General features: G+C 38.2%; 1 protein-coding gene across 5 annotated transcripts in view; it reads left to right on the top strand.

The window, feature by feature from the left end:
* Window positions 1-24780, top strand: part of bt (projectin protein bent) — a 55808-nt gene that overhangs the window by 7905 nt on the left and 23123 nt on the right. For 2 of the 5 annotated variants that reach the window (XR_016374780.1, XM_089852685.1), the window contains exons 3-33: window positions 977-998; window positions 12521-12683; window positions 13043-13184; window positions 13509-13644; window positions 13715-13899; window positions 13967-13985; window positions 14060-14270; window positions 14341-14749; window positions 14814-15125; window positions 15200-15719; window positions 15811-15936; window positions 16024-16190; window positions 16291-16649; window positions 16766-17228; window positions 17291-17330; window positions 17437-17530; window positions 18398-18523; window positions 19352-19453; window positions 20423-20693; window positions 20761-20900; window positions 20992-21133; window positions 21199-21340; window positions 21399-21523; window positions 21591-21947; window positions 22056-22262; window positions 22327-22629; window positions 22696-22853; window positions 22921-23347; window positions 23412-23717; window positions 23776-24078; window positions 24144-24725. Coding sequence is in view for 1 of the 5 variants with exons in the window: in XM_089852685.1 (XP_089708811.1) it covers window positions 977-998; window positions 12521-12683; window positions 13043-13184; window positions 13509-13644; window positions 13715-13899; window positions 13967-13985; window positions 14060-14270; window positions 14341-14749; window positions 14814-15125; window positions 15200-15719; window positions 15811-15936; window positions 16024-16190; window positions 16291-16649; window positions 16766-17228; window positions 17291-17330; window positions 17437-17530; window positions 18398-18523; window positions 19352-19453; window positions 20423-20693; window positions 20761-20900; window positions 20992-21133; window positions 21199-21340; window positions 21399-21523; window positions 21591-21947; window positions 22056-22262; window positions 22327-22629; window positions 22696-22853; window positions 22921-23347; window positions 23412-23717; window positions 23776-24078; window positions 24144-24725 (7059 nt within the window). In the remaining 4 variants the exon portion in view is untranslated. Of the gene's footprint in view, window positions 1-976; window positions 999-6846; window positions 7131-12520; window positions 12684-13042; window positions 13185-13508; window positions 13645-13714; window positions 13900-13966; window positions 13986-14059; window positions 14271-14340; window positions 14750-14813; window positions 15126-15199; window positions 15720-15810; window positions 15937-16023; window positions 16191-16290; window positions 16650-16765; window positions 17229-17290; window positions 17331-17436; window positions 17531-18397; window positions 18524-19351; window positions 19454-20422; window positions 20694-20760; window positions 20901-20991; window positions 21134-21198; window positions 21341-21398; window positions 21524-21590; window positions 21948-22055; window positions 22263-22326; window positions 22630-22695; window positions 22854-22920; window positions 23348-23411; window positions 23718-23775; window positions 24079-24143; window positions 24726-24780 lie in introns of those variants that run through there. The other 3 variants (XR_016374783.1, XR_016374781.1, XR_016374782.1) reach the window with 3 other exon arrangements.

Here is a 24780-nt window from a genome sequence, read left to right as displayed (position 1 = left end):
GTACCCTAATTCGCCGTGTCTAGTACCACCTGTTTAAAGTCACCGAGAATTAACGGGTACGGTATGACGGATGAGCTATCAACAGACAGTTTATTTCAATCGCTTGACGCTGCTTGTAGAACCATTCCTTTTATAATAAACGCTTGCCTAGTATAATCCATAGATATTAGATGTATCATAAGTTCATAAGATATGTTCCGTAAGTTTGTCACTGGTTACTGATGGCTTGTCATGAAGTGACGTAGGTCATAGATTCTCGTAAAGCGACGCCTGGTGAGGCGCTGTTAAAGGCTTGGTACAGAGTAAGTAGGAAGATTTACTGCAAAACCGAGTGTAGTCAATACCCCGTTTCGTTCTCGAACTAGCTCTCAGTAAGTCTCTAGCATTCCTTATGGAACATATCTTATAAACTTATGGATGTGTTAATTGAATATCTGGTAGAATATACTAAACCAGTACCAACGTAATTCGAATTTTACATCAAGAAGTAGATGCTCGTTTATATAAATCCTATACGACGGGGATAATCGGGGCAAATGACTCTCCGGGAATGACCTATCTCCGACTGTTAGTGAGTCAGCTTGGCCCGTGCCAAAAAATGTTGTTTTTGGACTGGGTAGGAACTAAGTTAAACAAACCACGCGCGTTGCGTTTTTCCCAACGAACCCTATTACTACCGAATTTCGCGAACAAGAGCTGCCGGAAGTATGTGTTTACTTGTAAACATATCATTTTAAAAGGGGGAAGAAAACAACAACCTCAATAATCACACTGATACATATTTTCAATGCATATACACTGCATGACACACAATATATTTGCCAATGTTTTTGAAATGAGAAACTTTTTACAATATTTGTGAATTCTTAGGCCTTCCAGTCAGATTTTTAGATATTTTAGGAACAGGGTTTTCGAAAGCAATTATTTCTTTTTTCAATATTCTAATTATTGTTCTTTTTTTTCTTTTGATATGCAGCGGCCGACGAGCCTCACGACTTGTAAGTTTTATTTTCTTTCTATTGCATGAAACGTTAGGCCTAATGACCAGTTTGTTTGAACACATTATTGTTTTTGTTGACTGTGAACGTATGATGTGGTACTTGCTTGGCTACCTTGTGGACACGTTTTCAGTGGGAGTATTTTTATACTCAAAATTTGAGTACGATTTTAAAAATTGTATTCATGAGCTTAAGAGAAGGTAAATCTTTCTATGTTACTTTGAAGCGTTACCGCCAGGTTGAATTTCATTTAAGTCATTTGGCAACGGTTACCATAGATGATGAGCGAAATATTCAAGGGAGTGTGAAGAAGAGCCACTGATTTAAGTACTAACTTTCGCATCTGGAATATGTAAATAAGTGCGTAGGCAAAAATTATTCACTTAATTGTGATTCACAACCCCTTTAAACGCGAAAACGTTTCTAGTAATACAACTTGTACTATACGAGGGCTTTAGTGTTAAGTCTAATTCTTGAAAATGTTGGCGCGAAGAGTGGTTCCAATTTAAATCCGGATTCTCTACTAGTTTTCTTCTTGATTACAAACTTAGCCAAAGTGAAAGCTTGAGAGAGAAGTTTCAAAGGCGCTAAACCCCTTCCAATATACATTCCGAGTTTCAACTCATGCGGATTTCTTCGCGCTGCTGTATCAGCAGATTTACCTAGACGTTTTCTGTTAAAAATTTTGAGAAATGGGCGCCCTAAAAATTCTCTGCCTCATAATAAATCGCTTAACCGCGCATTCAAATGAGTTTAAAATTAGAATTCGATTTTTCAGCGTATCTAGTAGATCTGGGTTTAAATTTAATCGTGACGTATTAGAAACTAAATTTTACAAGTCAACACTAACGATCCATTAAAAGTCAGAAAGGGCAAAAACTCCTTAGATCCTCCCAAGAAGCGATATCTAGTTTTTTAGGGAGAAGATATAAATACGCCACATTTCTAGCTTTATCTCCAGTCCAAACGTAGGTCCGGAGTTAATCCACGCCTCTAAATTACAACTAGCATTTCAATGGTTCTTGAAAACTCACGTCAGCGCGACGCGAATGACGAAAATTACGTATTTTCCGACTTAGGAGAGGCGAAATAGCCTGGACTCCTTTTACGTCCCCGCCTTGTATTTTGAAAGGGGGACTGGGACTATGGCGCGCGAATACTTGAGCATCTTACACTTCTCCCTAGTAAACTAGGTATCGCTTCTTGTTCCTACTTTAGAGAGAGATAGACAAAATTATCACGATATTAAATGGTTAAGATCATAATCTTCTATTTTGGATTTAAAGTCAAATAGCCAACTTTTGATATTTTTGCCTATCTCACGGCCACTATTGTAACTCCACTCCTGGAATTACGGAATGCTTCTCTCCTATTTTGAAACACCGATTTACTAAAATTAATATTGGTAGAAATAGCCGGGTTAAATTTGTCGTTTGAAGATAAGAATACAATCATATGAAATCACATCTAAGATCTAAATCTGGTTATGGAAACGAAGAGTGCATGACGATAATAGAAAGTCACCCAAATATCTCAGAGTTACAATGACACATATTTCGCGTGACGGCGAATGAATCGCACCTGTCTGAGCTCGGTCGGTTTGTCCTAAGTGGATGAAAGAAAGTTTCTTGTCTTGTCCTAGCTGCTATAACTGAAGATTCGAACCCTCGCTTATATATACAGTCGAGATCTTGAAGAAAAAACGCTTTCGCGGGCGAAAATTCGTTACTAAAATTAAACTGAGGACTGTCGGTTTTGTTTCTTGGCTAATGCGGATGAAAAGGGTTTTCGCTGTTATTATTAGAGAATTTCAACGTCCCCCGTGTTAAAGTTTTCCCATGCGATGGAGCTACGTAGGGTACAAATGGAAATATAATTGGAAGGCTCTAACAAGGCTCTATTGAATTTAATAGTTCTCCAGTCACTTTCTTACGACTTTAATAAATGAGAAGTAAAGAGATCTTACTACTGCCATAAGTAAAATAATAGCGAAAAGTATGAAACTTCAGATTGCCGTATTGATAAGTTTTTTCCTACATTATTACATGTTGCGTGAGAAAAATGGATGGACAACTCTAGAAATAAATTACTCCTTGGTTTTGGTAATTGAGGCTTTGTACAATACCAAAAATCCCTTAGATACAAAATATTTGAAGTATAAAATAAATGTTTTGGGAAAAATAATACTTTAAGTGTAAATAAAAATTCATAAACGTATTTAATAGAGATTAATATTTAATTTTGTGGCCTTACATCCACTTTAATTTAAATAACGACTTTGTTTTTCAATTAATGTTTATTTTTTCAAAAAAGGAAGATAATGGCTTAAAATTTAAAAATGTTGAAAACCTCCAACAATAACCTGCCTGCACCGAAACCTTCTAAGACACCGCAAGCAAGCAATTAGTAAAGATTACACGTTAATTAGAGTAAGTTTAAAATTAGAAATATCCTGGATCTCTATCAACCAGCTGGCAGCTGTGATGAATCCTCGCAATGGATGAACCCCCTTACGAAAGATGAAATCAAATTATCACATTAAGATTTAAAGCGCCGATATTTATTAAAATATAAAAGGAAAATTGACAAAATTGGGATTGAGTTGAAACTTTGAGATTAGAATATGAATGTTTAATAACGTTAACTCTCATGGGGATCTCGTGCAACCACTAAGAGACTAAAAACACTGAGATAACTCTTTATTAGATGAGGATAAACCCGGTTTGGAATTTCCTCTAAGCAAATTCATAGGAGCGAAAGATATGGAATTAAACCAAAAGATTTCTTTCTCTCTTCCTTTTTTTTTCTAAACGGGTTTCTAAAAGAGTTCTGTTCAGTTTTTTGACGCCGGTTATAAATAGAGTTAGGAAGGCGGTGAAACGTTGTCAGAATGTCACTAAAGATATCATCGGGGGCAGCGGAAAGGAAATAATCGGGCTTGATAAAATCGGGTTTAATAAACTGGCGAGTAACAATGTTACCATAATACGAAGTGGCCTAGCTTTCCCCAAGGCTTATTTGCTTTTAGAAACGCTTCAATTACAGTATTTTCAGGGCAAAGTTTATTCAGGGTCTACGGGGTTTCATCCAAGCGAAGAACCGTTAAGTATAATTGAAAACGTACAGCAAACATCATTGAAAATATTAGCACAGACGTTTCTGCTGTTGTTATAGGACAAGTGAGCCTTTTCTGGTTCTACTTCGCGCTAATTTAAAATTACCATTCGCTCGTCAATGTAGTAAGAACAGAGTCTTCTCTTGTGAGGGTGTCTTCTCCCAAGAAAAGAATTTGGTCCAAAACGATTTTATCGTCTTCTATGAACGATTAAAAATGCTTATCAAGAGTAGCTTTATTAAGCGACATTCTGAGCGCTTTAAAAAATGATTAAAAATTAGATTTATTTTTGGAAATCACGTCAATTTGATATGGAGGAAATAAATTCGGCGTGACAGTCGAGGTGATAACCACGTGCTAATTTTTCTTCCATTACAAAAATATTACCATGAGCTCATAAGTAATGTTCCATAAATCTCTCACTGTTTACTGAGAGCTTGTCTTGAAGTGACGTAGGTGAAACGTCATAGATTTTCCCAAAGTAACGCCTGGTGTGGCTTAGTACTGACTAAATAGGATGATGGACTGCAAAACCGAGTTTAGTCAATTCTCGCGTCGTTCTCTCAGTAAGTCTCTATCACTACGAAATATAGGAAGTGTCATACTTATTTAACATATCTTATAAACGTATGATATTACTCATTACTACAGTCAGTAGCTGTTATAAATGTCTGAAATTGGATATTTTAAAAATACTCGAAAAATAATTTTGGTTTATTTTGAGTCTGAAAGAGATAATCGTATATTGCCTGAATGACCTTTTTATTGCCATTTTATATTAAAGAGATAAAGTCTATATTTGATTTTATTAACCCTTTAAACCCTTGAATTTTCTTTTTTACGTAAGTTTTTGCGAATCAAGGACGTTGTTTCTATTTTGCGAGACAAATGGCGGCGATTATAGTTGCTTTTAATTCGAGCGGGAGAAAGTTTTAGATTTTTTTCTTATTAAGAGCTAGGTAAGAAAAAAGGATTTTCTTCACGGTGAATCTCATTTCTATTTTGATCCTTGGTAGGAGAGGAACAGGTGCTCTCGGCGCCCCTAGATAGAAGAGAGTTAGGAGAGCTTCATCCGTACGCTATGACCTTGGAGTAAATTATATTAAGGCCTTTTTACTCTAGCAAGATACAATAGAAAACATTTTTTACTAATTAGAACTTTTACTAAATAAAAGTGATAGTGGAATTTCTTTTCATTATTGACCAAGCTGCAAAACAATGTATGAAAAGTGTAGCGAGGTAAAGAATCTTCAGTTATTTCCTCCAAGCTATGTCTAAAACAAACAGAGAGTCCTTGGCTAGATTTTTGCATTTAGTAGGTCGTGCTCGTAGCTATAATTAAACCCCCTCTGCGCCGGGTCTTTCTCCGAAGCTATCGCGATCACTGTATGAAAGAACAATGACGCCATGGTGTGTTCGCCTCGAAAAATCACATACTGACACTATTGTTGGAGGAATGGGTGCCTTCCATCTCCATTGTAAAGTTTACCTCCGGTTTACCTCTCCGTTGAACCACTTGTTCGCCAACGATGAGTGTGTTTTTACAAATAGAATTCTCCCTGTGACCCACTTTACGAATAAAGTAAATTACAATTGAATTAAAGATACGTTCTAGAGAAACTGGGGGTTTTAGGGGATAATACCACTTATCATTGTTAATTACGAGGTTATAATTAGCTTAATTAAACTGGTTAAATATAGCATCATGTGTATTGTCAGTTGAATTGACAGAGAACCTTGAGTTTCAGTTTGAAAAGGGGTAAGGATGGGGTGACACTTTCAAAGAGATGGGGTAGAGAAAGTGATGAGCACTAAAATCACTGTTTGCCTAATTTATAAACATTTCCGCTTCCGTCTCTGCCCCGTGAAAAATCGTGGGAGAAGATTAATGCGAAATCGTCGATCTTAATTTTACAATGTTTCGTTTCGCTGAAAACTTAAGTTGTCATTGTGACATTTGCAAACTAAAACTTCGGCAAAGTTCCTACTAAATGTCTTAATTTAATGTATAAATAATGTATAAATATAGGAGAGTATAAGCTTGACATATGACACAAGAATCCTTGAATTAACACCATCGTTCATCATGCGCTGACAATAATTACTTCTTCACCTACCAAACAACAATGATGCCTTTCACGATTAACGTTTAAAATTTCACTGAAGTTAAATTTTCTAATTAAAAATATAATCCCCTCCGTAAATTTTAACGCTTAGAAAATGAATATATTCAATCTACCATGAATATTGAAGTTGAAGCTAATTCCAACAGTTGAACTAAAGCTGTGGATTATTTTCTTAGTTCATAAGAGTCGGTTGTCAGAACGTGGCAATTATACCTTAGAATTCAATTTTCTCAGAGAAATATAATTAATTCTCGTTTAATCCTCTTGTACACCTAGTAGCAGCTGTTCCGAATCTAAACTGTAGTTTTGGCTTCCCCTGAAAACCACCTAGCGGTGGGAGAAGCCGTAACCCATCTTCTTGAAGATTCTTTAAATCTGTCTTGCTCCGTAAACTTGAGGGGGTGGTTGAGATTAGAGGCGAAGTATAAAAAAATCTTTAGTTTTTTTAAGAGAAGCTAGAAGGTGGGGGGACGGAAGTTGCCCCATATTTGGCTTCCGTTCCAGGGACTTTTTTCAGCCATCTCTCGGCTCCAACTAAGTCTATTAAGCGGTTAGGTTCGGTATTACCAGCACTCCCAGGACGTCGAGCGCGAGCTTAACTCCGGATACAAGAGTCGCTGTCCGTGGCTGTCCCTATCCCGACCGTCATTTGCGAAAAAAGGGATACTTTGAAATTGTTTGGAGTGAGAGAGAAAAATAATCAAGAAGGATTTCGATCTGTCTTCCAATCGCGAGGAAGTTCGATTATCAGTGAATAAGTGATTTGTAACCCCTTCATTGGGATTTAGAAGATGGTGTTAGCAAGATACGTTGTTTCATCATTGGATTAAATTTTTTGAGAGATTCCTTACGCATTGACGGGGATTAACGATAGCCAAGCATGGCTAAACGGTAATTAGAAAATACCTCCATTTTATTAGCAATTTCTTACTGTTGTGTTATTACGTATTGTGTAGTGCGTTTGATTTCAATGTCAGAAAATTGTTACTAGAAAAGGATAAATTTGTTTAAGTGATTCTTGGGGGCGACTCAGCATTTACTAATTAAGTTGAATATGCAAGTTTTTCTCAGTTGGTTGGGGTTCGCAAAGTTTAACTGCCAGGTTAAAGGTCATAATTGCTTGCTGTATCTATATATATATAGTGTTTGCGCATATTTTTCAAATAAACTATATTTTTTTGATAAGTGGTCCATTTGGGTGGATTGAGGTATTAGGTCTTGACCCTGGGAGAAGGTCAAAAATACACATTGACAAGGCATGCAATGCTACTCACTAAGCGAGAGCGTATATTGAAAAGTTCGCAAAACCTTTATTGTCAAGGTGTTATTTTTCATGGGTAATTGTCAACGTTAGATTTCGCCCAGAAAATATGCTCATCCATGGGAACGTTAAAATTAAGTTGGCTAAATTATTGTCTATTAAATATACAGTACGGTTATTTAATACTCAATCTCTTGGTAACATCACAACCCTGATCGAATGAAACCCCGAACTTCCTGCAAGTCCCATGAAATAGGTCCCCAATAGGATACACATTGGGGTAACCCAATCAATGTCACGGGCTCTGTTCTCGACTCTATCACGGGCGTAAAGCCATCCCACTATTGTCAGCCAAATAATGAGTCATTGAATCGCCTGTTGGTCTAGTGGATTAAGATTGACTCAGCAAACAGTGGCTGATCTTGGAGCCAAAGGTCTATTTTTAAACATTTTTGGTCTAAAAATGATAGCGGGGCCGCGTTCCTAGCCCCACCTATCACCAGTTAAGAGCGAAAATAACTTTTGTCCGTCTAAAAGTTTCGAATGTTTTATGTTTGCTGAAAGAGAGAGAAAAGTGAAAAAAAGTATTTTTTGAAACGTAGCCATTTTAACCGAGAGTTATACGAGCTCTTTTGGTAGAGTTAGAGAAGACGCTCAAGAGGAGGCTGGCTGACGATATTTTCTTCGTCTTTTCAACCGAGATACTTAAAAAGGTGATGCTTAAGCTACAGAAGACGGTTCATGAAGCCAGGAAAGATTTTCTGGTTGGCGCGCCGTTCTTACAGGCAGCCTCCAACATGAGACACCAACCGTTTCTGGTGTCAATCTCTATCGTTGAAAGAGCTGACAGTTCATCTAGATTGTGTCTTCCACCCTCTTGAAGCTCTGAAACCGGTTAAGACGAGTTACGTCATGTCAGACATTGTAGTAACCACTTAATGTACGTCTACAATAAGAAAACCAATTCCAACTGTATACATCTCTATTTATGGGAACCTTTAAAAATAATCCTTAATGGGCATTCTTAGACAGTGCGCAATACTTATTAGAGCAAGGCTATTTTCTTATCCTGTGGCTTAAGATTAAATTACAACAAAAACTCAGAGAGATTTTGTCAATATCAAGGACCCACCGAAGAAAGTGTAGTAAAATTTCGAATGCCCAAATTTAATTTCTCCAAGGTCCACAAACTACTATCGAAATGATTCACTTGATTTCCAGAAAACCCACAGAGTTTACCATCATGGGCTCAATGCCGAGGCCATTTCTTAAGAAAAGCATTTCTATTTCCACCGGTCTGTCTTTCAAATGTTGCAGTGCAGGCGCAATAAACTTAGCACCATTTAACTAAATAATTTTTCATCTTTGGGTTTAGGAACTTTTAGCGTTGGCGCAGACCTTAAACTCGATTTTTCAAATGTTTTAGATAGGGGCGATGCTCTCTTTGGGGGTCTAAGGGCGGAGTTGAGCTTTCAAATTTCAATCCATATTGTGGTTTCTGGAAATGAGCCAAATTCAGAAGACATTTTCAATGTTTCGCGGTTATATCCATGGTTATAATCGGTCATCTGATACCTTTAAGGAACGCGTGTCTGCCAACAATTCTTAAAGCTGGAACTAAGCTCGGTCCTGGACTGTCAATTTCGTAAGGAATTTCGTTATTAACCGTTTCCTTTGCTTAGGTAAAGCGATTCAAAACCAAGTACGAGTTACCAAAGGTTAATTGTAAATTGAGTAGCTTCCCAAGTACTCTAAATATTTAATATAAATTTGGTAATTTAAAGGTAGTAGGGTTTGTTCAGATTGGGGTTTAGTCCTTTCGCGGCGAATTAAAAGTAGAAACTACCTGTAACTTGATTATATGAGCGTTAAAACGAAGGAGACACGGTGTAATTCCTTCGAAGGTTACTGTTTCTATACGCCCTAGTTGCTTCCATTTTATTTTAATTCCTGTGACACTTTGACTGGAAACTTCAGAAGTAGCTGGAATGATGTCTCTCCCTCTACTTAGAAACTTCTTCAGTCGCGTACGCGCTACGACGACGGATTATAAATAGCCAAAGTTCTTCCTTCTTTTTACAACGCCAATGCCTTCAACTTTAAGCGCCGCAACCTACAATATCTCGAAGAAAAGGCCGCCAAAAATGCCTTTGGGAAGATTTTTTTCATTTCTTTCTCCCCCATCTGTGGTTGCCAAAAACTAAAAAATTCGGAAACGGGTAGAATTTAAATATAAATGTCGGTGGCGCACGCTAATTAGCCGAGACCGAGAGTCCGTACCAATACCCCAAAATACTAGTCCGTGACACCGACTGTTTGAAAAGTTAGACATACCGAGACAAAATAAATTTTTTCTCCCTTGTTCTTGGAAATTTAACCACCAATGTTTATAGGGCACTAGGATGAAAATTCTTCGAAATCCGAACCTTTTTGACTCAGAATCAAGTTTAGACAGGTTACAGATATCAAGGTATATTTTAATGCAGGATTTAGGTACCTTATCTTGTATTGATCAAACCGTAAGTACTTGATACTTTTCAAAAGTACTGGTCGAAAGCATATTTTGTACGAGCAACCATCCCTTGTAAAAGGTAGGGTAGATGGCGTCTCCTTGCGGCTTATTTGCCACAAACAGAAACCATGGCCTACTATGATCTTTACACATCTGAGTCAATGAAGGAACTCATAGACCATGTCCCTATTCTGTTTCGATTTTAAGGAGCAACTTTAAAAAGAATATGACTCAACCATCTTATGTACATTGGTTTCGCATACCATAAGTGCATCCAGTAGGTCATACTTGTGCATTGTAGGGTTATGGTAGAGCTATGAAGGAAATTTGTTCCAGCGTTCTCAATTGCAAATGTACAAGAAAAAAAGGATATGTAGCTCAACGACAACTTGGATTCGTAAAATCGTAGAGATTCATAGGAGTGACTTTGTTTAAAATTTTTGGGCAAGGTCGGTTCGGTGAGATGAGAAATTGAACTAGTGATGACAGTATGCTTGGCAGAGTAGTGGGTGGTTGCTGTTTAGTGACTAAAGATCCCTAAAAACCTCACTCGCCGCATATACTGGTGACGGATGTGGATGCCACGTTTTTTTTCGCTGCAATTCTTGAACTTCACTTCAATCATTCAGTTTTGAAATCGAACAATTTTTTTAAATTCCCCAGTGAAATAATCATGTCTGCATTAATTAACTAATATTTAAAAAAATGGCTTTTCGTCATCTTGGGTGCATCTTTATAAGCATACACAAAGGTTAAATCTTTATAGGTTCATTTTTGGCAAGTGAAATCAGGGTGGAATGATGAGTTTTCAACGTCGTTCAGCATCTGTTGTTAACCTAAATTCTGCTTTAGTATATAGAAAAGATGGCCATAAAATGATTTGACTGTGATTAAAGTACAATCTTTCCTTGGTGTAGAAGCAGAAGCTGATCCTCGATGAAAGACGGCTGTTGCTTAAGAAAACAACGATGATGCGGTGCGCGTGATCTACGCGTCGTCTCTCTCGAATTAGCGTTTATATCGACGTAGAAAGAATCTAAACAAAACCCTAGTTTTAAAATGCTTTGTTAAAACAATACAAAGCCTGGTCGCACTGCCAAATACTTTTACTGATCCGTTTTGATTAAAAAAGCAAACAAAAAGTTATTTTAAAAACAAGTCGTTAAATATATTTTTTATGGCTATTCTCTCATCAAGTTAACTATAAGCGGTTCCTTTACTCTCTAAAAATAACCAATTATTTAAACAAAGTCGAACTAATCTAAATTAAATTATAGATATAAATCACCTTTAAGCAAGCTTCTTGGACGAGGGTTTCAAAAATATATATGACATCATATTAGTTCATAAGATATGTTCCATAAGTTTGTTACTGGTTATAAACTGGAGTTTGTCATGAAGTGACGTAGGTCATAGATTCTCGTAAAGTGACGCCTGGTGAAGCGCTGTCAAAGGCTTAGCACAGATAGGAAGATGGACTTCCAAACCGCGTGCAGTCAATTCTCCCTTGTCGTTCTCGAACTAGCTCTTAGTTAAGTCTTTAGCATTACGAAGCATAGAAAGTGTTATACTTATGGAATATATCTTATAAACTTATGATGTTAGTGTAATAGTACCATACAGATTTTTTTTCACAATTTTTTAACGAATTTATGACTTTAAACAAAATTTAAAAGATTTCTCCAGCATTTTTTTCGATGACGTGAGAACAAATATCATATTAATTTACGCACTTATCGTGGAAAAATCAATTAAACATGTTCATAGGCAGGTGCATCGGTTATTTTAATTACTGACCTAGCCCTATTACAGTTCGAAAATATATACAATCATGAAAGAAAAAATAATAAAATAAAATGGTAATTCAGAGTAAAATTATCGAAGTATATTTACGAGGCTAGCAGATGGCCGTGGAGCACTTTAGATATTTAAATTGGAAGCCTGGCGCTGCCTTGCCACATCTGGTAGACAAGAGGGCAGACATCGTAAATTTCGAAAATAAACTTTTAGCCAAATAAACTAGAAATTCTTTAAATTCAGTTCCTAGTTATAAAAAGGAAACATTCGTGACCAAACCGAATAGAGTAATTGAAAATATTTAAAGCAATTTTACGAAAGAGGTTAAAGCCAAAGGATGAAATCGTGCAACCGCGACTAAATAATACATTAACAATAAAATTTAATCAAGGACTCCTAAATTACAATAATTTAGTATAGATAACACTTTATTTCCTTCAAACTTAAAAAGTGATTTGAATAATTATGATAATTAATTAATTTATTACACAATTGAAAATGTGTCTAAAATAATAATAAATAAATGTATTTTTCGATACTTTTCTGAGATTGTTGCCGCGATATTCTTGAATATTTTTCGGGATTTACATACAATTTTGAAATTCTCATGGAAACTTTGTTGTTTACATGTTACGTTTTAACTTAGCAGTTGTTTATTGTTTAATCCATAGTTTTAAATGCGATACTGATAAAGTTGATCTTCTTTTGCAGGCAAATCGATGGTATAGCACCGACATTCGCGAAGAAACCGTCAATCCGACAGGAAGATGACGGAAGAAGGCTTCTATTCGAATGTCGGATATTGGCTGATCCTACTCCGGTTATCTGCTGGTTCCACGACAATACCTTAGTAGAAGCAAAAGGCAGGTTTAAGGTCAGTTCAACTTGAAGTACTATCATCCATGGCGAATGATTATTTACTGGAACTCTTACACAAGAAGGCGAAATTCATGTAAAAATAGAAAAAAGAGGGGTGAAGCTAAAAATGGATATTGAGGCATATCTTCCATTAGCCTGGGTGTTTTACGGAATATACCATTTAGCTGGCTTATAACGTAAACCATTTTAAAGATTTAAACACGTATTCTACATCATCTTTGCACTTGAAAGACCCGAAACCAATTTTTTATCTCCTTGATATAAACAAAGTTTATTTCAGACACGAAAGATTTTCCAACTTGTACAAGTCGAAGCGACAAACTTTTACTAAAGTAACTTGTTTTTTATGTTTAGGTAACGGCGGATAAAGATGGGAATTCCTATCATTCGGTGTTGGAAATCAAAGATGTGTCTGCCGAAGACGCGGGAAAATATAAAGTAACGGCCAAAAACGAATTAGGGGAAAGCAACGCTACCATTAGTTTAAATTTCGACAGTAAGTTTGGTTTAAAGATAAACTAAGAAAGAGTACGAATCTAATTGAACTTGAAGAAATAATAAAAATTAAAATAAATATTGCTTAATAATGTACGAACTCGATCATGAAATACACCTACTTGAATTATGATATGTGTTAATTCTTCATTAAGAAGTAAATCATTTTTCAACCTGGTCTTTGTACAGTCGTGAACCTTGAACGGATTATTATTTTGAGTTTCCGATTGCCTATTAAAGTGTTCCGGAATATTCCAAGTCCTCTTTGAAATGCGTCTAATGTGGTATCAAATGAATGCAGGCTAATGGCTTGATTTTGTTATAGGTGACGACACTGATGTATCGGCCGACGGAGCAAAACCGATATTTACAGAGAAACCGATCATTCGACAATCGGACGATTGCAACAAAATCATTTTCGAATGCCGCCTTGTGGCTGATCCGAAACCCACCATCGAATGGTAATGCCCATTGTGGTCACCGTTTATTACGTACAATTGATTGTTAATTTCATTTTACTCGAAACGTCAGGTTCCACAAGGGAACTTTAGTCAAAAATGGAGGTCGTTTCAAGTACAACCTCACATCTGACAAGCACAATCATATTGTATCGCTAGAGATAGAGAAAGTTGGAGCCGCTGATGGCGGAGAATACAAAGCCGTGGCGAAGAACGCGAATGGAGAAGCTTTCGCCAACATTAGTCTTAATTTTGAAGGTAATTGATCTCTTAAACGAAACCACGTGGACAATTGTACTAATTTGATTATTTTACACATTCCTAGGGAATACGGGAAAACCAAAGTAAGAACTAAAACAATTTCAGTCAAAAACGTTTCAGTGGTAATAGTATTAAATATATACTTCCGTTACCACAGAGTTCCCGAAGGAAAAGCTCCAAGGTTTCCCAAGAAGCCCACAATCAGGCAAGAGGAAGACGCTCTTGTTCTGGAGTGTATCTTGGAGGCGCATCCCTTTCCAGAAATTACTTGGTTTCATGGTACCAAGCAACTTAAAGACGGAGACAGATTGAAGGCCATGAAAAAGGAAACTGCCAAGGAAACATATCTACTCGCTTTGGAAATTAGGGTATGTTTAAAATTATTAACGAACATAATTTTGAACAAGTTTAACAAGACCTTTTCGTACACTATCCCAGGACCCAACCACCGAAGACGGTGGCAATTACAGATGCAACGCCGTGAATGCTTTGGGAGAGAGCAACGCGAATATTGCACTGAACTTTCAAGGAGGCGATTCTCAAGGGGGTGGAGATCCTCCGTCTTTTATTACAAAGCCAAAGATCATTCCAAAGGAAGGCGGGGCGCTGATCGTCATGGAGTGCAAGGTCAAATCCGACACCAAGCCTACCGTGACGTGGTACCGAGGAACGACAATCGTCAAGGAAACCACACGAATCAAAATCAAGGTTACCGAAACCAGTGAAGAAGAGTACACCATCACTTTGGAAATCAGAGACGCGTCCAAAGAGGATGGTGGAACATATAAATGCAACATTAAGAATGAGGAAGGCGAAATTAACGCCAATCTCAACTTGAACATTGAAGGTATAATTGCATTTACATTTTTTACTTAGGAGAAAGGGTCCGTTAAAACAATTTACGTTCTTAGGCGAGAAGGCGCCTGAAGGCAATGCTCCCACGTTTGTGGAGAAGCCAAAAATTATTCCCGAAGACGGTGGTAAAAGGATCATTATGGAGTGCAAGGTTAGGGCCAAGCCCAAGCCAACCATCGTTTGGTACAGGGAAAACACGGTCGTTAAAGAGACCACCAGGATTAAGCAGACCGTTAAGGAAGAAAAAGATGTCTACATAATTAGACTAGAACTCAAGGACCCTGAATTAACTGACGCCGGAATTTACAAATGCAATGTGAAGAATTCTGCAGGCGAAAGCAACGCCAATTTGACATTGAACATTGAATGTAAGAAATTTAGGACTTGACTCAAAGCCTCTGTTGATAAGAAATTATATTTACTGATCCATAATTTTTGACAGTGGCTCCTGTAATCAAAGAAAGACCAAGAATTGTCAGACGCGAAAGGCACGAGAAGATCGTCATCGAATGCTACGTTCAGTCAAATGCCAAGCCCGAATGCTTATGGTACAAAGAAACGAATGTTGTCAAGCAGGATTCTCGTCACGTTGTTCACGTGCGCGAGGTCTCCAAGGGCGAGTACGCTGTGGCTCTCGAAATCGAAAAGCCCGCTGGTGTTGACAAGGGTTCCTACAAGCTCATCGCCAAGAACGAGAAGGGGGAGGTTACGTCTACTCCCATTCAAGTCGAGGTAGAAGAAGAACCAGAGAAAAAGGAGCCAGAAAAGAAGAAGGAACCGGAAAAGAAAAAAGAGCCAGAAAAGAAGGAGCCGGAAAAGAAGAAAGAGCCAGAAAAGAAGGAACCGGAAAAGAAGAAAGAACCAGAAAAACCAAAGGAAGAACCCAAGGCTAAGGAACCAGAAAAGGCTAAAGCTAAGGAACCGGAAAAACCAAAGGAAGCCGAAAAACCGAAAGAACCAGCGTAAGTTTTGATCATTTTGTGTGATGTTTGAGTAGAATTTCAAAAGGGTGTAAATGCAACTATACAAAGTTATTGTTTTTTCCCTCCTCAGAAAACCCGCTGGCTCGAAACCGCAAATCAAATCGAAACTCACGGCAAAGACCGTTGACCAAGGAAGCACTTGCGAATTCATTTGTGAAATTGAATCCACAACAAAGACGACAATTATGTGGATGAAGTAAGTACACGATAGAAAGAAAACTAGTTTTAATGAGAATATTGGATATTAAGAAGAAATTTTAAAACTATTAAATCCTAAATTTAGAGCGAAACGGGAGATCAAGGAAACTAAAGAAATCCAGACCTTTTTCGATGGTCGCTTCGCTAAGCTTACCATTTCTTCAGTCACTTCGACGCACATGGGAACCTATACTTGTCGCGTTATCAATGAGTATGGCGAAGAAGAGACATCTGCCAAGCTCACAGTAAATGGTAAACACTTTCATTATACGTTTACCGCTTTCCATCTATTTCAATTGAATGGCATTGACTATGATATTAAGTTTACACGTAATCTTGATCGCCTTTTTAGTTGGTAAGACGAACGATATGAAGTCCATGAAGGACATGTTAAAACCTACACCGGAACAAGAGGCCAAAAAGAAGAAGGAAGCCGAAGAGAAGACGGCAAAGAAGGAAGAGGCTAAACCAACCGAAGCCCCTAAAGATGCACCAGCAGCCAAAAAACAAGAAGTCCCGAAGATTCAGGTAGAGGAACCCAAGAAAAAGGGCGCGCCTGCCGTCCCAGCTGTTCCAATCGTCAAAGAGCCAACACCGGAACCCGGTGCTCGAAAGGACTCTGTAGATTCGGTTGGATCTCGGAGGGGTTCTCTTCTGGACGCTGGAACTCCCAATTTGTCAAGGAGACCATCAATTATTGTTGCTGATGAGGTTCGTATTAATTCAATTGTAATGTTTGTTACAACAATGCTTTTACTTTTTCGCCGGTTGTGACTTAATGTTATAGTGAATTTGTTACAAGTTTGAAGGTTTATTTGCATTAACAGAAAGGCATGGCCATCGACGATGCCACCGGTGCCAAGAAATTGCTTCGACCTGGTGAAATGGTTGAGGTCGGTAGAAGGCGAAAGTCCAGCGTTGACATTCGACGTTCCAGCGTATCTGAGATAGAAAAGGCTAGCAAACCTTCGACGCCGTTGCGTCCCATTCCGGAAGATACCGAAGGACCACCAGCCATTGTGGACTACCAAGAAAATATCAGTGCTACCGAGGGCGCTACCGGTTACATTACAGTTGGTATTGAGGGTAACCCTGTACCGGAAGTTCGCTTCTTCAAAGGTGGTACTGAGATTTACGATGGTGGTCGTTATAATATCGTTACCGACGGCGATACCAACGAAGTATCTTTGTGCTTCAAAAAGGCCAAATCGGCCGATGAGGGCAAATACAAGGTTACGGCGCAAAACAAGCACGGAGAAGATAGCGTTACTGTTACTATTTTCGTCAGTGGTAAGTTAACAGAAATGTAATATTTAGGTATTATTAGAGTGAGTAAAATTTCTATGTAACAGGTGAGGGTGAAATGGATTTCCGAACTATGCTTAAGCACAAGTACGTATTAGTATTTAATTTACCTTAAACAATTAACATTAATATTTAGGCTAATGGAAACTGTATTAATATATAACGAGCGTGTAATTGAATTTTTTCCGAATAGACAATACGCTAAGTGGAAGAAGAAGGAGGAAAACTTAGACATCAATCTGAAGAAAACGGAAGAGGATCGCAAACCTTCCCTGAAAGGGGGCAAGGTAAAGTTTTTGTCCTGTTGGATGGACGTTTCATTTATTTAACCCTAAAATTACTAAAGAGAAAGACCGTTATTTCTCGTAATACACTTATTGGACGGTAATACTACACAAATTGACTCTAATAGACACGAAACTCCCCGTTTTCATTCCAATTTTGATTAACGTTATGTTGGCTACATCTTCTAATACAAAAAGGATTTAATTGCGAGTTTAAAATTAAACACCAAAACTCACTTCGAAAATTAAAAATCACGTAACTCTGTGTAATTTGATAGAAATATTTTCTGGTTTTATTTTACTATTTTCATTTTGTGTGACAGTGATTTCTCACACTGGAGAAATGTGTCTCGTGTCTCAGTAACAAGTCTCAAATTGACCACGATTTGAGATTGTCCTACGTGTTTGTGTTCGAGTTACCGCGTTAAGGGATTTAGTTTTTAACTAAAAATTCTAAAATCATGGCCGTTATCAGGCAGCCTAAAATTACACATAACACTCCCCCAGTGGATAAAAGGGGTGGATAGGAATTAAGTTGGAAGAATTGAACTTCACATGACGCCAACATTTAGGGCAAGTAATTGGTCGAAGGATTAAGTTAGGTTGTTACCTAATTTTTGAAGCTGTTGGATTTTTTATCGGTTTCTTGTGAAGTCATTATGCCCACCTTTATTTGTATCCATACCTTCATCCTTGCCCCAATCCCCTTTGCGACTAAAATTGAAAATGCGCAAACGCAATTTACTCATCAGTTCAGCAATACAAAACACGCAATGTTATAATGTTTTGAGATATTTCTTGTTTGTGACCGATCGAAACGAAAAAGAAAACATTGTGAAATTTGTAAACGTTTATAACGGGTAAATTCAGGAAGAGCCAAAACGATTAATGAGTGTTCAGGACGACGATGAGATCTCTTTTCTTGGTATTCGTCGATTGTCATTGGCTGAAGTTATTCCCGATTGGCCCGTTCTTCAGAAGGTCCCCAGAGACGAGGTTCGACCAAATAGAGTTGTCTGTCCCGAAACGTCGTCACAGTCTATGTCTTAACCCTATATGTGTTCACACCATCCTCGTGCTTAGTCGTATTGTACACGGAGCTTTATCGGTTCAGGGATACGACGGTTTACGAATGGACGAGGAGTTTACACGAAAAGCAACATACTCTAAAGTAGTTCGCTAAATGTTGTTAAGTTTGACATGAAAAAACTCCAGTAGAGAAACTAGAGATAATAATCAATTGATCCTCTACCATTCGTATTCAGACTGTTGATTTTAGTCCTACAGAATTCAATATAGCTTACAGGGTGTTCAATATTTGATATTTTAGAGTAGCAATTGAATATGTATTTATTCCTCCTGATCGAGAAATCATCAAATGATCAGTTATATCTATAATTCTATTTAAACAATTTCGTCTTACCATTCTTTAGGTTTTATCATGTCTAGATGAAAGTTAAGGGGAGAACTCCAACTTTATTTATCTTTTTTTTTTGGTCTCATTAAATTTGGAAGACCCTGTACGCTTATGAAAGTCGTTATATGGTCTTCTAACTGTGAACAACATTCCCTTAATGTTTCCTGTCCCCCCGTTCTATTCGTTGTATCTTTCTATGTTAAACGTTATTTTTTTATTTTGAGCACATATTTTTATTCATAATTTTTGTAAATCGACAGCAGTCTAAATATTTTTGTTACAATTTTTTTTTACTTTTTAAATATTTTTAAATATTTTGTAAATTTTTGTAAAGGGGTTAGGCCTATTCATAAAATGTCACGTATTGTCCGTCTGAGCATTTGTCCCTATAATGTGTTGTGTTGTAGAACGGAGAGCGTCGAGGTTCCGGTTCCGGAAGTCGCCGTCAGTCCTTAGCTGAGCTAATCCCAGATTGGCCTACCCTTCAGAGAGTCAGCCGGGAAAATGAGGTTGGAGGACGCGAACTATACATTCTTTACAAAAAAGCAAAATCCTCCCTGGCTCCGCGCAGCTATTCTATCAGTCTATATTCGCTTCCCTTTTCTTCCGAAAGTTTTGAACGCCCATGGCTTCAATTTTTTTGCGCTGCCAACCCGTTTAGTTGTCTCTCAATGAAGTAGTTATTGTATTGTTCGACTTCATTGAGAGACTCGATAAGGCTTTTCTTATGGCAGAGAAATCTGTTTCTGATCATTTCTGTTCTGCGCTATACGCTATCCTTTGAAAGTTAAAAACAGAGATTATCAATGCAGCGCACGCGTTATTTTTATATAGCAAACGACTCGCTTAGAAATATGCCACTGTTTGAACCGCTGGCCGCAACGCTCTGTTTCCTGATCAATCGGCTCTATCACGCTACCACAGTCCTATCCATTCCATTCAGTCTCGTTTCATTTTCGACCTCCACGCAGTTTTCCAATGCGGCGTGTTAAGCTTTGATATCATTACATTTTACATGATATATGTCTGGCAGGCACTCTCGGTTTGGAACACGCTTAAAATACATAAAGACGCCATCCCCGAAAATGTGGTTCGATTTTCGCTCTAATTGAAAAACCTAAAAAAAAGAAACCAAAAATAAGAAAGAGCTTTGTTTCGGCTTAATGTTTGATGAAGTAATGTGCTGTGTGTTTTTGTCACAAAAAGGTTCACTATGGAACCTTCCACGTAATTTTAAATAAGCCACGACTTTTGTAACTCCAAATATTGACCGATATCCTTAATAACCCTTATTTAACATTGATTAATCTGGTTTAATTTATTTTTCATTTTTATACGAAAAGATTTTATTTTTTGGCCAACTTTTTGATGATAATTTGTACTAAATTCGCTTTTTAACTAAAACCATCTTATTCGAATTAATTTATGGTTTTCGTAAGGAAAAAAATTCTAAAGTTGTTTGCCCGATTTCTAAATAGAAACCAGATATGTTTGTCAAACCATTGGTACCTCAAAAAGCCAAGGAAGGAAAGGACAAGAAAGTTCGTTTCGAAGCTGTTTTCTCAAAGACCGGAATCAAAGCCAAATGGTTTAAAAATAAGCAAGAACTTTTCTTGGGCAAGAAATATCACATGAGCAGCACCGGTGATTTGCACGTTCTAGAGATCATGAACCCAGTAGCTGATGACACAGCCAGATATATTGTTCAATGTTTGGATACGCAATCCATGGCACCGTTAGAAGTCGATGGTATGTATGATAAAATAAATAACAAAACAAGCATTTAAGTTAATTGTATTATTTCCATGCAAATTAGATCCTGATCCAGTTTACAAATTCACCAAGAAACTTCCGAAAAATAGCGCTCAATATCTTGGGAAAGAAGCGGTGCTGGAGTGCCAAGTTAACCATTACAAAGCGCCTGTTAAATGGTACAAGGGAAGCAAGCAAATTGAGGTAAGTTCATGAATCCAGAAGAATTATATAGTGGCTTTCATGCATGGACTCATTAAAATTTTTGAAAAATAAATTGGTATGTTTATTTTAGTCCAGTGATAGGTTCATCATTGAGGCCGATCCTCTTGGCCGTAAGATTTTGAAGATCTTAGATTGTACGGCCGATGACTCCGATGACTACACCTGCAAGATTAGTCCAGAGGAAAAGACAAGCACAAAATTGACAATTACGGGTAAATTCAACCAAGCTTTACCATTGAAATTTTTCGAAGAACTAATTTCATTTAATTTCATTCAGAACAAAAATTCACTTTCAACAAACCATTGAAGAGTATGAAGATTTTAGAAAAAGAAACAGCCACCTTTGAATGTGAGGTTGACGAATGGGAAGCCAAGGTTGTATGGTTCAAAGGAGAGAAAGAAATCAAGGGTGACAAAAGGTACGTCCTATTTTCCATGTTTCAGGAAGTTACTCAAAATGTTATTCATTTGTTACAGGACGGAAATTGTCGCAGAGGGCCGAAAGCGTCGCTTGATTATCAAGAATGCCAAAGTTACTGACGAGGGTCAGTATACGGTTAAAACTAACGCTGAAACAAGTACCGGAGAACTTATCGTTGAGCGTGAGTATATTTTTTCTTAATTTGCCTAAACAATGTAGACATGTGATTAAACTCTTTTTTTTATTAGCCGCCAACAAATTTGTCAAAAAGCTGAAGGATACCACGTGCCTTGAAAGAGAGAAGGTCGTGCTGGAGGTTGAGCTTTTAGATACGAAAGCTCCCATTCTTTGGTTTAAGGATGGACAGCCTGTCAAAATTGACGCTAGGGTTCACGTCAAGAGTTTCGATAACGGTTTGCATCAACTGACTTTCAACTCAGCCGAGATGGAAGACAGTGGCGAATATCACATAGAAAGCAAAGACATCACCTGTTCTTGCAGATTCCAAGTTAACGAAGCCGAAAAAGCTCCTGAAATTAAACTGGACAAATTCGACTTTGTTGGAGATTCGGGAAAACCTTTTATCATCGAAGTTCCTTACATTGGTACGTTATATAGTCATTCTTATATTCAGTGTATTTGATCTAAAATGCAAATATACTACCAGGATCCGATACTCTACCTAATTCCTAGTTTTTCTTTGAAATAAATAGTTCGTGGTACAAAACAGTCTGATGTCGTTGGAAAACTGTCCAAGGGTGGTCAACCAATCGGTCCAAAAGAATGCGACATCGCTGTTAAGCCCGATAAGGTCATTCTTACGTTCAAGAAAGCCCTTCGGGCTAGCTCAGGAACCTATGAGATCGCACTGAGCAATGCCCAAGGAGAAGGCAAATGCAACTTGAATGCCAACGTGATTGGTAAGACACCGCTAAGAAATTTTACTGAGAAAAACTGGAATTTATGAGTAACATATATCTTCAGATGTACCATCGCCTCCCGAGGGTCCTCTTGAGGTCACAGATGTTTTCAGGGATCGCTGTAAACTGGCATGGAAACCACCGAAGGACAATGGTGGATTGCCACTCAAGCATTACTTGGTCGAAAGGCAAGATCTCGGTGTTAGGGGTGGATGGGTCGAAGTAGCCCAAGTTGAGGAGACCAGATTTGACTGTATCGATATGGTGCACAAGAAAGAGTACAAATTTCGCGTACGAGCCGTTAATCAAAAGGGTGTTTCCGAACCTTTGGTAGCACCAAAGAACACTTTCGCCAAAGATCCTTATGGTACCTTTGAAATTTTGAATTCAAAATATCCACGAATATATAATTGATTGAATATTTGTCGAACAGATGAGCCGTCTAAGCCTGGTAATGTTGAAGTCACCGACTGGGACAAAGATCGCGTTGACCTTAAATGGACTGCACCAGAAAACGATGGAGGTGCACCGATTGAAGGCTACATTATTGAGTATAAGGATAAATTCTCATCTGAATGGGTGAAAGCCTTGGTATGTCAATCTCATATTTAAATATCCTAGCAATTATTTTTTCAATCAGTCTTCTCGTTTAATCTAGGAATTACCGGCTGACGCTCTTAAAGGTAGAGTGAAGCCATTGAAAGAAGGTGTTCAGTACGAGTTCCGCGTCCGAGCCGTCAACAAAGCCGGTCCCGGTGAACCGAGTGACGCAACTAAACCTATTATTGTCAAAGCTCGATTTGTAAAACCGTACATAATTGGTGATGGACTCAAATCCATGTGCATTAAAAAGAACCAAGTGATTAAGTTCGATATTACCTTCGGCGGCGAACCTCCGCCAGATGTTAAATGGACTCTTAACGGAAATGAAATTAAAGCGAGCAGTAGGATAACCATTGAAAGTACCACCAAAACTACCATAATAACGATCAAGAACACTGAGAGAGCTGACAGCGGAAAGATGGCATTGGTGTTGACAAACACTTCTGGAGAATGCAAGGACGAAGCTGACATCATTATCTTGGGTTAATATTTAATATATTATATGTCAAACGTCTTCCTGTGATGTTAATGTTGACCGAATTATAGATAAACCTACGAGACCAATGGGTCCTTTGGAAGTGGAAGAGGTTTACGCCGAACACGCCAAGATCAGATGGAATCCACCCAAAGACACTGGTGGTCAGGATCTCAAAGGATACCAACTCGAAAAGATGGACATGGACACCGGACGATGGGTTCCATGCGGCGAGGTTGGACCTAGGGAGACTTGCGCCAAAATCGAGGGCCTTACACCCAAAAAGAAGTACAAGTTCAGGGTTAAGGCTATCAATAAGGAAGGAGAATCTGAGCCTCTGGAACTCGAGAAGCCAATCTTAGCTAAAAACCCTTACGGTATAGTTTCATTTTCTTTTGACCATGGTTTATGAATTAATATAATTTTATTAAACAGACGAGCCTGGCAAACCCGGAAAGCCGGAAATTGCTGATTACGACAACACCAAGGTTGACCTTAAATGGGCTAAACCCGAATCTGATGGAGGCAGACCTATTCAACATTATATCATTGAGATGAAAGACAAATTTAGTATCGAATGGACTGAAGTGACAAAGACCGAGGGTGACGCGTGCGAAGGCACCGTCACTGGCTTGAAAGAGAACATGGTCTGCCAGTTCAGGGTTAAGGCTGTTAACATTGGTGGCGTCAGTGAGCCTAGTGAGCCAACAGCCAACCACGTTGTCAAACACCGAAACTGTACGTTTTAGGTATTTGTTTCTAAGTTGAATTAAATGTTAACTTTTTTCGCCTTTTGATTACAGTGAAACCGTACATTGATCGTACCAATTTGAAGACTGTGATAATCAAAGCTGGACGTACTCACAAATTTGAGGTTGATATTAGAGGCGAACCTCCGCCGGATGTAGTTTGGTCTATTGGCGAGTTGAAGGTGACGGACGATGATCATAGGAAGATTGAGAATAGGGAATATCATTCCGATTTCACGATTACCAAAGCTTTGAGGAAGCATACAGGACTTTACACTATTACGGCTACTAATCGCAATGGTAAAGACACTGTTACCGTGGACTTGACCGTCTTGGGCAAGCCCTCGAAGCCCGAAGCCCCGCTAGAGGTCAGCGACGTTCACAAGGAGGGTTGCAAACTCAAATGGACAAAGCCCAAGGATGACGGTGGAGTACCCATTCAAGGCTACGAAATTGAGAAGCTCGACAAGGAGACCGGTCGCTGGACTCGTTGCGGTAAATCGGACAAACCCGAGTTCGAAGTCACTGGTCTGACACCTGGAAAGGAGTACCTTTTCAGAGTGGCTGCAGTCAACGACGAAGGAGAGTCCGAACCTCTAGAAACTCTGCAATCCATTATTGCCAAAAATCCTTATGGTAAAATAATCTTTGCGCATACCTGGCAATGAATCAGGCTTAACGTTTTTGCTAA

The sequence above is a fragment of the Phalangium opilio genome, unplaced genomic scaffold (genome assembly GCF_054372755.1).
Source record: "Phalangium opilio isolate 3A_F unplaced genomic scaffold, DU_Popi_V2 ptg000113l_1, whole genome shotgun sequence".
In the NCBI taxonomy this organism is placed as follows: domain Eukaryota; kingdom Metazoa; phylum Arthropoda; class Arachnida; order Opiliones; family Phalangiidae; genus Phalangium; species Phalangium opilio.
This window is presented reverse-complemented; position numbering and strand designations above follow the sequence as displayed.